The 15,493-nt window shown below is 37.3% G+C and overlaps 1 protein-coding gene and 1 long non-coding RNA gene across 4 annotated transcripts in view; both read right to left on the reverse strand.

The window, feature by feature from the left end:
* The window catches only part of LOC143910004 (uncharacterized), an 805,996-nt gene that overhangs the window by 464,612 nt on the left and 325,891 nt on the right, over positions 1–15,493 (reverse strand). The gene's annotated exons all lie outside the window — the stretch shown is intronic.
* Pex19 (peroxisomal biogenesis factor 19) lies at positions 400–11,056 on the reverse strand. Of its 3 annotated transcripts, XR_013261700.1 has the most exons (9): positions 10,838–11,056; positions 8,108–8,305; positions 6,814–6,864; positions 6,663–6,730; positions 5,003–5,125; positions 4,537–4,694; positions 1,863–1,983; positions 1,216–1,393; positions 400–1,139 (listed from the first exon to the last, which is right to left on the reverse strand). XR_013261700.1 is itself a non-coding variant. In XM_077446698.1 (8 exons), the coding sequence occupies exons 1-8, from the start codon at positions 10,929–10,931 to the stop codon at positions 1,277–1,279; spliced, it is 930 nt and encodes a 309-aa protein (XP_077302824.1). In that variant the 5' UTR covers positions 10,932–11,033; the 3' UTR covers positions 400–1,276. The 3 variants fall into 3 exon arrangements, 2 of the variants coding, with proteins under 2 accessions (XP_077302824.1, XP_077302825.1); XM_077446698.1 differs by having other exon boundaries at positions 400–1,393; positions 10,838–11,033; XM_077446699.1 differs by lacking the exon at positions 10,838–11,056 and adding an exon at positions 8,534–8,578 and having other exon boundaries at positions 400–1,393.

Consider the following 15,493-nt stretch of genomic DNA (forward strand, 5'->3'; position numbering starts at 1 on the left):
GCCCAGTTCCGTGACATTCACAAGCAAAAATTAAATACGTGTATAATGTTTGGCAGACCTTGTATCAAAAAAAGATTATTCTTATTATAAAAAATATTATAACTACTGTGGTAACCCTGAGGTACTAGCCGTAAAACCATCGGTTAGCCAGCGTTTCGCCGGTAAACAATCACTTCCTTCCCGGCTGTCGAAATAAATAGTTGTGCTCACTCGACCTACCCCCAAACTATCAATCAAAATTTATAGATTTAAGTTCAACTCGGGGTAAATGACGTGGACCTTCAGAAAATCGTCATTATGATGATGTAAAATTGCATTATGAAATTCGCTGTTTATTTTGTATTTAAATCATTACAGGATGAATGGAGAGGAAATATTCAGTAAAAAAATGTTTCTTTTAGCAAATATCTTTTTATGATACATGCACATCATATAAAAATTCAATAACCCAAATAATAAAAGTACTTCACTAGTAATATTGTGCCTTGGATATCAGCTGCTTCATTTATCGAAACCAAATTAAAAAATTAAAAACAATTAAATTAAAAGTTGAAACAATTAAATTTTTCAAAAATCTTTAACAAATCATTAACAACGGAATGATAATACTCCTTAGAATAAATTCAAAAAAATCCAAATCAATAATAAAAAACGAATATCGATAAATTAACAATTGAATATGTTTATATTATATATGATACAATATTTGGCAAAAATTAATAAATAAACGATAAGGAATCGTACAGAAGATATGACACTTATGCAAAAATTTTACATGGTATACCAAATTACCGAAACCGCCGATTAAAATTAACGATAAATTCGAACGAAAATTAAAATGACGATGAAATGATGCACGACATTCATAAAAATCGAAATGATGGTGAAATGTTCATTTTTTTTCTATCTATTTTTATATATTAATTTAACTAATTAAAAAAAAAAAAAACTAACATAGTAAAAAATATACTGTAAAATGGTAATAGAAATGCACTCGGACAGTGAACCAATGAAAAAAGAGAACAGAGAGAATCAATTCGGCAAGAACAAATGCTAATCAATGTATTCCGCAGTGGCTATCTTGCGTGTGTGATGTAGTCGGAGTGATTCTTCAAGTAGGGACACACGCGTGTGGAATTCTGGAACGATTACATATTAGAGACACGGACGACGGGCTGACTCCGTCCGGAGCGTCGGAGGGCATTTTCAACGCACCGATTTTTTAACAAGGACAGGTTCAAAGGCAAACCGAGGTGATTCGAGTCTACGGGGCGTCTCACATTGGGCGACACTGATTGGGATCGGCTGGGGCCAATCCGTCAGTCTTCAGGAAACTCTCGCCGAAGGACGCGTCTTCGGCCAACTCCGCTGGCGGCTGACCGAACTCTTGCATCTGCAACAATTTTTGCTCAAATGAGCGCTCAAAATTTCCAATCGGCCTATATGATTAAATAAAATTGGTTGTGGCTATTTGCAGGTACTATTCTAACTCGTAAAGTGACTTAGAGTAAAAAATATTATGCAAATTAGTTAATATTATTAATTGTTAGAAAATTATTATCATATACAACGTATAATACCTACATACAAGTACAAGCCGCCAACTAGCTAAATGATATAAATCTATTATAATAACGTGCGAAATTTATTTGCCTCATGTATAATGAACGATTTATTAAACAAGTCTAGCATACATTAAATGTAAGAAATTATAATCGGATTATACAAATTTAATTAATCGCAGTTTTAAATTCGACGCGCATGCGCAGAAGGCTTTGCGTCTGTCGCAGATATAGTACCTACAAATAGCCACAACCAATAAAATTTAATAACACGACATATGTATGTAAATATGGGGTTACCTTTTGCATCAACTCTAATAAGTGATCAAATCTTTTCTTTTTTATCTCTTCCGAGTCATTTTCGGTTTCCTTTTCTAGCTCTGTGCACACTTTTGACATTAAACTGTTTTGCTTTGAAAATCTGAAATTGAAAGGACATACAACGGTTGATTAGAATACGATTCGATCAATACATGTATTATTGTTTTATACATCGCTTTTCAATTTATTATACAGCTGGACAGGGAAAGTAGGATTAAAAATTAACGCAGATAAGACCAAACTAATGTTCAATAGTTATTGCATGCCTGATATCATCGCATTAGATGATAAACCAGTAGAAGTAGTAAATAACACTGTTCGACAAATGACGACTTTTAAAATGTTTCAGAGACGAGATATGACTTTTCTTATAGATCTATGCCCAGTGAACACGAATCTGGTAATAAAAAGTGTTGATTGGCTCGAGATTCGGAGATATATGTGTTTTTTAAATCGCGCGATTTTTCTATATCTTGGTGTTGTTCGGTCGATTTCTCAAAATCTGTTTATTTTCTGTTCAAAATGAATATTGGAATCTACAGTCAGGTATTTTATCTTTCATTTGTAGTACTTTTCAGCTTTCAAATCTCTCTAAGTAGTCGTCCAGTTAAAATCCAAAGTCAAAATTACATATTTTCACTTGGGATTTTTTCCCACTGTTAATACTATATTATATTGAGTATTTTCTATTGAAAAATGTTTATTAGGATAGTGTTCTGACCACACTATTTTTTGTTTTCGTTTAAAAGGGTTAACTGGAAGTGTGCTGAACTTTAAATCGGTAAAATTGCGAGCAAAAAGCTCGTACTAGTGTTTACTCGTATTTACACGAATCTGAATCGAATTAATAGGGATAATATATTAAATTATCTTTATATGAGAATTAAATAAAATTCCACTTAGAAAAATCATATTTCAACTATTCTTGTGGATTAATAATGTCTTTGCTCGGCATAACGAGGAAAGACAGGAAACGGAATACGTCGGTGAGAAGTATGACAAGGGTTGTGGATATAGTGGATAGAGTAAAGAGATTGAAATGCCCATGGGCAGGCCACGTGGGTAGAAGAATGTACAAAAGGTGGACAAAATAAGTGCTTGAATGGTACCCGAGAGAATCCAAAAGGTTAAAAGGAAGACCGCAGGGAAGATGGGTAGACGAAATTAGGAAAAAGTGTAGGGTCAAATGGATGAGAGTAGGGCAAAACAGAGACGAGTGGAAGTGTGTTGGAGAGGATGGTGAGTGGCGATGATATGGAAGATTATTTACCAATAGTTATTTAACTCCACAAATGAAAAAAAAAGTCAAGACTTGGCTAAATCGCTTTCTTCAAGCACATTTTCAAGATGAAATTTCGAAAAATAAAAAAAATTGCTCGTTTGATAGAATATTACGAAACTCAAAGAAGCGCTGTCACCAGTTTATCAATTGTTCAAGGGAATAGTCACCTTTCATAAATCGCTGAGGATACTTTTTGATCTCAATTTGTATATACATATGTCACAGTTAAATTATATTTCAAGTGAAAATATATTATCAGGGTTGGTTTTATTCATTTAACCCTCCCTCACCGAAGTGGGGTAAACAAGTGCCCCAATTTTTACGTTTTTCGTAATAACTATGTGGTTTTCAAAGCTATACACCCTATATTTCTTGTATTCCTAGAATGAACTACAAGAAATTTATTTTAATATATTTTGTATGATTTAGAAAAGGGGTACATCGTAAAAAAATACATTTCTACGTTCCAACGTATGATTTAATAAGTCATGTTTTTGACTGTTCGCTTGCATATTCTTGTCGATCGATGAATGAGAGAAAGAGACAGCTATATTTTCGTAAGCTATTGTTTTCGTCGCTTTTGGCGCGTGGCTATTGAGTCATGCAGTCGCCCGTTGGCCTTACCTATATGCGTTTGCATGTCGATTCTTGTCATTATTTTTTAATACAAAAATAGTCAAAAACGTGCTATAGGACTAAAACTTTTTTATGCTGATATAAAATTATTAATAAGATATATGCATATTGAACCCATTTGTATTGAGAAAAGCTGTATTTTGATTAAAAAACACTGGGGTCTTACTCGAACCCGGTTAGGGACACTCGTTCGATCTCGACGCTCCGTCCTTCAAATGTTAAGACTAGATTGTTAGGGTCGGTATTATTTAAGGGTTCAGCTAGGTTAGGTTAAGTTAGGGTTGGCCCTATTTATTTAAGATTGGATTGTTAAGGTTAAGTTTATAAGTAGAGTTAAACGTTGTCAATTCATTGTTTGATACATTTTCACTTGAAATATGCTTTCACTGTAACATATATACAAGGGTATAGATTTAATACAGATAATGCAATCAATATTAGATTTAAAATTTTAACGAATAATTGATTAATATACAGCATTTAATATTTAATTTTTACTACAACTGAATATATGTAGATATGCAAACCGGCTATTGAACCAAACCAAAGGAACCATTGAACAATTCAACTATATACGTATATGTAAATATAATTTAATATAATCAAATAGACTCGGAGAGGGTAACTTATAATACTAATATGTATATACAGGCCACATTAGGAGGTCCTGCATATATTATAAGTTATCCTCTTCGAGTATATGTGTGTATGTATATTATTGGTATATATTAGTACCTGTCGAATTCCTTTTTGTCTAAAGTTGCTTTGTTGCGTTCTAACCATTCGGGATACTTTTCAACGATGCCTTTAAGCGACGGATACAATACCTCTTTAGAGAGCAACGATTGCATCATATTTTGCATAAACGGAACAAACATATTAGAAGCACCTTCCTGAAAGATTAAAAAACAAATTAATACGCACACTAATACAAAACATGCAAGGGTCTAAAAATCGATTTGGATATAAATAAAAAATCGTTTGAAATAAAAACAAACAATTCATATATTTCATACCAAAATATGTATATCATTTTACAAATTTTCGTCACGTATAAAATATATGCATATGAAAATGAATGACGTTTGTAATGTTGATTTATATACTATGATATTTCATATGAACGAAATTTTTAAATAAGATCATATATTACATTTATAATATATATACAATATATAATTATTCATTGAAGGTTTCGTACCTGATTGTTGGCAAGTCCTAGACTCGATAGCATTTTGGCAAGATCCTCGTCGACGATGGGTTTTGCAAGGTCGCTTGAATCGGCATTTAAACTGTCTATCGTCTGAGCTATCGCAGCCGATACCTGCAAAACGACACAACTCAAAAACAGATAATTTCAACCGCTGTGTATTTATCTCAAGACGGCATATTTTATATATTATAACTCCAATACATAATGTAAGATTATTAGACTTATTAACAATTTGTTTCCCTTCCGTTTAAAATCTGCCTTATGGAATTTATAAAAGAGCCTTTGGGAGATAAAAACATTTTGGGGCTACTTTAGTATGCGGTCTACCTTCACATATATTTCATATATGTAGGGTTGGAATTGAACGAAAGGCTGATGTAAGGGCTATGGCTGAGAAAGAGTATGTTGCGACTGATTGAAAAGGGGCAGAGATATAACGGTTAGTCGTAGTTAGACCTGTGCTCCGCGCGGTTGGTCGCTAAGCCTCCGCCAGTATCATCTTAATAAATAACATGACTGAAAACGCACTTGTTTAGTCTTCAAATCAACCGCCTCATCCTAACCGTGGTCCTGAACAGCGTCGTCTGTCAGGATTCTCTACCACAAATATATATTAACCAGTAGCGTGGTCTGGTGGTGAATGTTGAATTATCTCGTACTTGATGTCACCTGTTCGATTCCCGCTAAGTCTCGCTATTGGCCAGACCTTCTTATCAGAATTTGCCAATTTTTCTGATTTTCATTGAAACGATTCCTGGCGTTTCCTTCCCAATTTTCTGTTGCGAACCTTTAGTTATTGTTATATCTTAGGTTTCGCCATATTGCTCACCATAGATGTCTCTGTGGTTGTTTATCGAATATAAAATTCGTATTGTTACATGAAAGTTATTCATCGTTATTTATCGTATTAATACGATGTTTGTAATATCTGACCATAGATGTCAGATATTGTTTAGATTTACATGTATCTATGTAATAATTATGTGGACCAGGAAGGCGCATTTGGGGTTTACCTGTTAAGCCTTCCTGGTATATTTTTTATATATGTATGTAAAATAAATAAATAAATAAATATATACTTTAGCATGCGATCTACCTTCACGTTTCTACTTTAGTATGCGGTCGCACTGTCTCAGTTCTCGCGTGTGACACTGAGATTGAATAATACCGACCCTAACAACCGAATTTTAAATTAATAGGGCCGACCTTAACTTAACCTAACCTATCCTGACCCTTAAATAAATAGGTGTTAGCTGCTACATAAGATATCTTTTGTTTTAAGTTTTATTTCATCAATATTTTCACAAAAAAGAACATATCTTAGCAGCCAACACCTATTTATTTAAGGGTCAGGATAGGTTAGGTTAAGTTAAGGTTGGCCCTATTCATTTCAGATTTGGTTAAGAGATAAGACGATATTTTGATAGAAATGCTTCGACAACATTATGGGGCGGCAAAAATTGTAATAAACATTTCGTTGCTACGATACAAATAAAAAAAATAGTCGACTGTGATTCAAAGGTAGATCGCATGCTAAGGTAGACCGCGTACTAAAGTAGCACCAACATTCTTATTCAATATGCAATATCTTTTAATACAAATAATACGTTCTGAGATATTGCCGGTATGTAAAATGAGTTCGACTTACGTCGTTTGAAACTTTTGGTTTCTCATTGGTCTCTTCATCGGTCGGTTTCATCACCTGAGCCGCCGCTTCTGCAAAGTAGAAAGTCGTTGACATTAAAAATAAAACAAAAATGATGGAATAGTCGTTTATAAAAAAGCATATGTATGCCAACCTGCCATCATTTGAAACGTGGCCGTGATTTGGTCTTGACTTATGGACTCCTCTGAAAATTAAAAATAAAATTCGTCATCATTAGCAGCGTTAAAACTTAGCACGTAGTATCGTTAAGCATGTCAAGGTTGATTGCGTTGGTCAAAGAGAAAATTTTCATTATCCATAAAACACACATTTATGGATAATGGATATTTTTCCTAACATATACATTAGGCCGGAGCGAAAAACGCGAACTTTGGATTTTTATTTGAAAGTCGATTCAATTTGGTAAACTAAGTTTTTAAATCAAAACTAGAGTAAAAGTACTACTTCCGGTTCAGGTAAAAATATTAGTGTATAAAATTTATGATTTCTATAACATGTAAAAAAAATTCTGATTGGTTTAGCGTTTTGGGAGATAATTGGATTCAAAACCTTTAAAAAAAAAGAGGTACCATATCTGTTCAACTTAAAATTTGAAAAAAAATTACATCATATGACGGGCTGAAAACCAGACTGGTACAAGTGACATTTTTAAAAAAAGTTGCTTCAAGTGCTAAAATAATAGCATTTCATATATGCTATTATTTTAGCACTTAGTCACGGATTATACCACCCATATTAAACAATTAAATATAAATATTAAATTAAATATATTTAAAAAGTATTTGAAAAAGATACGACCGCTTGCGGATCGAACACAGGACCGACACATTGCTTTTAATTTTTTTTTAATTAATAACTTAATATGCCATACCCGTGCGATGATATTTCATCGGGCACAATACTAGTTACATATATTTCCGGAAAAATGACGCATCCATTGTTACACATGTAATAAGTAGTCACCGGAGCCTGAGGGGGCCGTGTATTGTTCAAAGGTTGTAAATGCATTGTTAAAGGTTTGCCGAACAATGGATAGCACTGTGACTATCCTACCTCTAGTAATAAGTAGAGGTAGGACCGGAAGCGTTGTTTTTCCAGGAAACAGGGCGTTTTTGGTCTATTTTCCAGGAAATAAGAGCAAACTACAAAGCTAGAGTGCAAAAAAAGGTTCATCATAAAAATGAACAATGCACGGCGAACAATAAACAAAGAACTACACGCTTCCGGTCCTACCTCTAGCAATAAGTAGAGATCGGCAGCCAGGATTCTTTTCAGCTCAAAAAATGGTTCATTATTGTCAACCTTTTGTTTGCTCTCTTGCTTTGTAGGACAATAGTGAATCATTTTTTGTGCTGAAAAGAATCCTGGCCGTCGATCTCCGGTAGTAAGACGAGGTGTGACAGATTTTACCCTGGAAGTTTTCATACCAGACGTTCCCTTGAGGGAGCTGAGCAGCGCGGCCATGTTGCTCTCGAATGTGGCCGCCGCTTGCTGGAGGAACTCCTCGCTCCAAACATTCTCCGACGGGTTCCAGTCGACTCCGTCTGTCGCCGGCTTGATACTGCTGCCGCCGATGCTGTTTCCTCGCTTTTTAGTCTGCGCCCGGTTCATGTCTTCCAACGCACCTGGTCAAAAAACAACAATCAACTATACGACGGCGTGGTTTATGCACGACTGTTTATTGCGACGGCCGGGAAGGAAGTAAAGTGAGGCACACCGACATGGTCGAATCAGGACGGCGACCCCGGCTCGACCATATCGTAGGCCACATCTTCATTGTACGGATACTTTGATATGGACTGTGATACTGTGACGGAAATCAGTATGATTTGTGTGAAGTTTGGAAGACGTACGGCTCAACGGGGGAGAGACGATTACGTGAGTGGTGTTGTGATCGCCACCAGCTCGATCCGAACACTGATTGTTACATATCGGGGTGTCCGTGTGGGACGCAAATAAGTCATCCGACACGTAGCAATGTCGGTGCACCGTTCTATTGTCCCTTTCCAGTGTCCGCGGGCCAAATCGAAACCGTCGATCGTGATATGTATGTATGCACGGATCGGACACGCCAAGTGACATAGTTCCGTCGTCGACGGTTATATATGTAAATGTTTGGTTCGTATCTTGTTCCCGACTGACTATAATAACATGTCGCTAAGACTCAACAATATCTGTTTACAAACAATTAAACAGTGTATATGCATACGAATAATAAACAAATATATGTAATTAAAAATTTTCTTTTTGTCTATGCAATCGCCGGTTTATGCAATCTAAGCTTAGCTTTGAACAATTAGACAGGCGTGTTTGACCGTTTTGGGTCACGGGTTCACGATTGAAACTCCTCTAGCTTCATGTCGGAGACATTAACTTACTTCAATGTTAGCTAGCCTCCGTATGTCGGTAAGATATCAAAGTGGAAGTGGTTCAAAATCACATCATAATTTTTTGACGGGTAGGAATATCAGTGACTTGATAGAGGGAACCTATTAAAAAAGCTTGTAAAAATACTCATTACAAGATTTTTATCAGTTCCACTGTGTTGGTTAGTTTGTTTCAGGGGATCGGAGTATTTTTAAAACCACTTCCACTCTTCCGATTGCTTTGATACTGTTGCGTAGGGGTGGGTTCAGGATCCAAATGAAAGGTCAAAGTCGCTTCGCAGCATTAGTTTAACGATTCAAGAGGATCCACCACTTACTCTAGAATAATCTGATCTACTGTGTGTACCTCCCTATAAAGGACAAGTTGCACAGCATAGCTCCCCCGATCCATTAATGTGTCTGTTGTCTAGGCACTTAATGGTCTTAATGGCACTTAATGGTTTGTTCGGACACTTACTGAGTCCCGTTAGCCTAATCCGGGGTCTCTATTGTTCACCCACGAATGAACTTACACAGTGGATACTCTCTCTCTCATGTTTCTACATTACAATAATTTGAATACTATGTATTTTTGAATCTTTGTAATGCCAATATTAAACTAAAAATGAGTCGGTTAAGACAATTATCATAAAATTTTGATAAGTAACTGGAAATTTTACCAAAATACGGGAGTCAGCTATTGAAAATGTCTCTGACATGACGCTAGAGGAATTAAATCATTAAAAATTGTATAGGAATCATCTGTTAGATCGACGCGATGACAGTTGGCTGTTCAGAACGCATTTTCGCCACCCCTACGCAACTTCTCAGGTTAAATAGTTGAACAATTATAACAGTTAATTTTTTCATACTAACACTATAAACTTTATTTTCGTTTTTAAGCTGAGAAATAAGTAGAGATTTAAAATTAAAAACTCATCAAAGTGAGATTTATTTATTATTATTTTTTAATCTATACCAGGAACGCCCGACAGGTAACCACAATGCGCCTTCCTGGCCAGAAACATTAAGTATTATACAAAGTAAATACATATCAATTGACACCATTTCAAACAATTCAGCGAAATTCGAGATTGCTGAAAACTTGAGATTGGCGAGAAAATGGGTAAGGTTAATGAAAATCAGATAAAGTGGCAAACTCTGATAGGAAACGATCGACCTGGAGTCACAAATCCAATGTCTAACCAGCAGAAATTAGTGGGATTTGAACCCGTGACCACTCTGTTCAAAGCATTATATGCTAACCACTAGTCTATTCTGCTGGTTTTGAAAACTAAACAAAGAGTTATCAACGATCTGATAAGTGGTTAGAGGTAAACGAAATTTTATACACTGGTTAAGTCAACGGTCAATGGTTACAAGTTCTAAGACCTTTGTCTTAGATTCGGGCAGAGAATTATAATTAAACTAAACTTATTTCTAGTACTATAGCTAAGGGCATCACTCTCATTATGCAATCATAGTATATTAAGGTATGTAGAATTATTATCAAAGCAATATATATTGTTGAACAAAATGCAATAAGAGTGACCGTTTAAATTAGTGCACGCTAGAGACGAAAGGGGGGGGGGGGAGTGGGGTGGGGTTGATTTAGTGTATAGAGTTGCACGTTGAATTTAGCCACGAGTAAAGGTGAGCGTTAATGGCGTGCCGACGGTCTATTCCGGTCGGGGGAATGTTTGACATTTGGAGGTTATAAATACCGCAGTGGTGCGGATTGCGTAATTGGTGTGGTTCACTCGAGTACACGTAACTCGAGGTCGCACTTACTGTCCATCAGGTCGTCTAGCTCCGAGTCTGACACCACTTCCGGTCGGGAAGGGTCTGCTTCCGGTTCCGGCGCTGCGCCCCCTTCTGAACTCATCCTGGCTCTTTTGCTTTCTCTCTTTCTCGCACTTGACCTGCGGCTCTCGCCCTTTGACCAAAGTATCTGTCACTCTGACGTTTCTCACCCACTCTTGCCAACTTGCTTTGCTGTCATTTCGTTTTGCTTGTTTATAGGTGCTAAATTACAGCCATTAAAAAATCTATATATATATATATTAAATTGGGTAATTGGACTATTCGTCACATTGGGGTGGTCACAACGACAATTTTGCCAAGAAAATCGCGAATACACAATATTTGGCACTCAAGTTCTCGTTAATATGATAGTTATCGTTAGTATGATGGACTTTTCGGCTGCCAGATGTTCCGTTATTGAGATTGACGAGTAAAGGTCTGTTCATACTTAACAGCACTGCACGGCTTCAGCACTGCACGACTCCGTTTAAAATATGTCATTTTATTACATTTCTATTCATATCTACCTACACGTCGCGGTCACGTCACGGTTACAGCACATAGGCCGAGTGCAAGACAAAATCGGCTTACTTATACATTACAGGCCATGACGATACGACGCAATATTGCTTACGTCGTATTGTCGAGTACTTACAATATGAATGCATACACGTGCATTCGTAGCTACGCGTCAGAATACAAGTCAGCAAAAATGTTTCGGCGTTTATCGAACGAAAAAGTATGTATAATCACGTTGTTGTTGGAAGAAGAAGCTCAAGAAGGCAATAAAAAAGCACGGAGGCGTTTTGATGTGCATTCCATGTTAAAAAATAGAAAAACCGAAGGAGAGTTTTGGACACTGTATAAGGAGCTTGTGGATGATGAACAAAAAAATTTAAATATTTCCGTAAAAAATTTAAATTTTTTTTAAATATTTGCGCCAAAACCATGTCGAAAGATTGAACAGCTGTCAACTGTCACTATCGATAATTGGTCCAAAACAGCAAAGCGGCAGACTCATGGCACGTAATTCGCGTGTATATTTCCACGATGGCCAAAAAAACGGATACGATACGTTGACGGATGTTGCTGTAAGGTATGAACAGGAAATGTCGGGTGCTTCTGTGAGCCTGCCGTGGCGTAAACGTGACGGTTGGTATGAATATACCCATACAAAATGTACCAAAGAATACTTTCGTACGGCCGGATACCTGCTGAAGTCGGTACGTGCTGACTAGGTATATATTGCTGTCGGTTCCCTCATCACTGAGGATCGTGACTATGATGTGCGGTCAACCAGCTGCCTCCATTCAGTTCTAAATTCGGCCAGGCGAAGACTTGCTACCGTGGAAGCGCCCGTCGCTGCAGATACTTGGTCAGTCCAGCGTGCGGGGGATCTGCCTCTGGCTCTTCTGCCTTCGACGCTACCAACCACAACCAACCGCTCCAGGCTCTCCTCACCTCTTCGTGCAATGTGGCCGAAGAACTGCAATATACGTTTCAGGCATATTGTTGACAATCTATCCTTGATTTTCAATTCTTCAAGAATAGACACATTCGTGCGTTTGTCGGTCCAAGGCACGCGCAGTAGCCGTCTCCAGGACCACATCTCGAAGGCATCGATTCTCCGTCTATCCGCCGCCTTCATGGTCCACGTCTCGACACCATAAAGGCAGACAGAAAAAACGAGACTCTTCACGAGACGGATTTTGACAGCAGTTGTAATGGCTCTATTCTTCCAAATCTTCGTTAGTTGTGACATTGCCGATTTTGCTAATGTAATCCGGCGCCGTATTTCCAATTCGCTGCCGCCGTTGTTAGATATGAGTGACCCCAGATAGACAAAATTATCAACCACATCTATACCGTTTAAAGCTGAGTTGTTGTTTTGCAGCTGTTGGTGACGGTCAATTATCATAATTTTTGTTTTGGGGCGGTTTATCTGGAGGCCAAGCACATTACTCTCTGTCTCAACACGACGGATCAGTTCGGCCATTTCTTCATGATTATTAGCTATGAGCGTTGTGTCATCCGCATACCGAAGATTGGATAGTTTTTTTCCACCAATGGACACTCCACCCTTCCAACCATCCAGTGCTCTACGCATTATATACTCTCCATATATATTAAATAGGTCTGGAGATAATATACACCCTTGCCTTACTCCACGTTGTACTCGAAAAATTGTCGAATTTAGCGAATTGATTCGAACTACTGCATTGTTATCATTATACAAGTTATGTATTATCTTTACAAGATGCATGGGGACTCCCATGTCCAGTAGAACTTTCCACAGATAGTCCCAGTTCACAAAGTCAAAAGCTTTTTTATAGTCTATAAAACAAAGAACGGCTGGAGTTTGAAACTCCCGACATTTTTCAATGAGTTGACGTATATTCAGTATTTGTTCCCTCGTCCCTTTGCCTTTTACAAACCCTGCTTGTTCGTTCGGTATTTGCCATCCAAGGTAACTGCTCAAACGATCTTTAATTATATACAGCAATACTTTACTAGAGTGCGATATTAAGGCTAAGGTCCTGTAATTCTCGCATTTTTTTGTAGATCCTTTCTTGTGTAAGGGAATGAATATTGAATTGACCCAATCTTTCGGCCATACTCCGTTTACCCAGATCTTGTTGCACATATTACATAGCGCCTTTATCGCAGTTTCACCAAGCTCTTTCAGAAGTTCAGCTTGTATACCATCGCTGCCAGGAGACTTTTTACATTTCAGTTTCTTTATGGCATTTACAACTTCAGATGTCAAGATGTCAGGCTCCCTGACATCATCAATTAGGGAAACAATTGAGGTCGACGAACTACCACTGTACAATTCCGAACAGTATTCTTTCCATCGGTTGAGTATCACATCAATATCTGTAAGCGTGTTTCCAAATTGATCATCTATTGTCCAAGTTTTGGGTGAAAATTTTTGAGTGACGATTTTTACTTTGTGAAAAATATCCCTTGCCTGATTCTTTAATGCGTGTTTTTCTATCTCCTCACATATGTCATTTATATATTTAGCTTTATCCCGCCTACAACTCCTTTGAATATCTTTATGTAATATTGCATACCTTTCAAGATATTCTGTCGATGTTATGCCAGTTTGTTTAAGTCTTTTACGTTCTTTTATCTTAACCCAAGTTGAATCAGAGATAAAAGACTTACGATGTTCATTTTGCGGTGTTTGATGTTTTCTGGCATACCGAATTATGAGATCTTTAAAAATTTTCCAAGACTCTTCTACATCTACATTAGGATTTATTTGGAATTCTGCATCTTTTTCTCTGATTACATTGCCAAAATTAATTACATCATCATTGGTGAGTTTAATTGCTTTATTTTGATGTCTTTTAATCATTTTCAATTTCAGTCGAAATTTAGCAACAAGTAAGTTATGGTCCGATCCGCAATCTGCACCTGGATATGTTTTGACGTTATGTATCGATGATTTCCATCTAGAATTTATTAATACATAATCGATTTGGTTGCGGTGACGATCCCCAGGAGATATCCAAGTGTACAATCGCCTAGGATGATGTTGAAACCAAGTATTCATAATGGACATTTTATTTTCAATGCAGAAACTTATAAGTTTCTCTCCTCTCTCATTTTGAATACCCAATCCATATTTACCTACTATGTTATCAATGTTGCTATTATTACCGACTTTGGCATTAAAATCACCAAGAATGATGGTCATTTCTTTGTTTGAGATATTTGACAATGTATCGAGTAGTGAAGCATAGAACGCATTTATTTTAATATCTTCGGCATCTGCAGTAGGAGCATATATTTGAAGGATGTTTAGTTTATACGGATGCGTGTTGAGTTTTAAGTGTATAAGTCTGTCACTTATGGGGTTGTAGCCAATTAGTGCACTGGTTAATTTAGATGCTAAGATCACCGCGACACCGCTATGTGACGAATCTTGGTTACCAGAAAAATATATCGTATTTCCATTTGAAGTTTTATAATGGCCGTTGTTCTTCCAGTGCGTTTCCGAGATTCCGAGTATATCTAGCCCATGACTGTACATCTCTTTCTCAACAACCAGTGTTTTCCCAGGATTCAGGAGTCCTCTAACGTTCCAAGTACCTATTTTGGATTTGTTCCGTAAAGTTTCTCCAGTCGCATATTTTCCACATGATGCCTGGTGAGTCACATGCATGTGGCCAGTAGCCAATTTCACACCGTGAGACCTGGAACCTCGAAGGCGCCGGGTGTCAGCCGGAGAGTCAGACTTCTTCACACTTTTATTTTTGTACATCATAGTTATCTTGGGAGAATACTGCAGTGGATTCCCACTTCCTTCTACAGCGCAGTAAATGTTTTGACATCTTATACTGGCAGAGCTGCTGCCCACTACCAGGGATTTATTATAGAGTTTCCTTCTCTGTCAAAGATGATACGGTACCTTCGAAAACCGGGTTGTGCTTTTGTTAAGCGGCGGCACTTACTCGCCGCTGACCTGAGACCGTCATAGTGTTGTGTGACATTTTATAGAGTGAAACTTACCACGGATTCACTCATCACCACTCTTATCTCAGCGCTCCTTGTCCAGGACCACCATGTCGCCATGGCAGTTGACTGCAAGAGTCGTTCCCCTATTTGCAACTTGGGGACCTGAGCGGTTGCATG

The sequence above is a fragment of the Arctopsyche grandis genome, chromosome 3 (genome assembly GCF_051622035.1).
Source record: "Arctopsyche grandis isolate Sample6627 chromosome 3, ASM5162203v2, whole genome shotgun sequence".
Taxonomy (NCBI): domain Eukaryota; kingdom Metazoa; phylum Arthropoda; class Insecta; order Trichoptera; family Hydropsychidae; genus Arctopsyche; species Arctopsyche grandis.

Coding starts and splice junctions, on each gene's coding strand:
- Pex19 (XM_077446698.1), bottom strand. CDS start 10,931: ATGAGTTCAGAAGGGGGCGCAGCGCCGGAACCGGAAGCAGACCCTTCC. Junction 6,731..6,813: donor CACGTTTCAAATGATGGCAG/GTTGGCATACAT, acceptor TCTACTTTGCAG/AAGCGGCGGCTCAGGTGATG. Junction 1,984..4,536: donor GACAAAAAGGAATTCGACAG/GTACTAATATAT, acceptor TTTCAATTTCAG/ATTTTCAAAGCAAAACAGTT.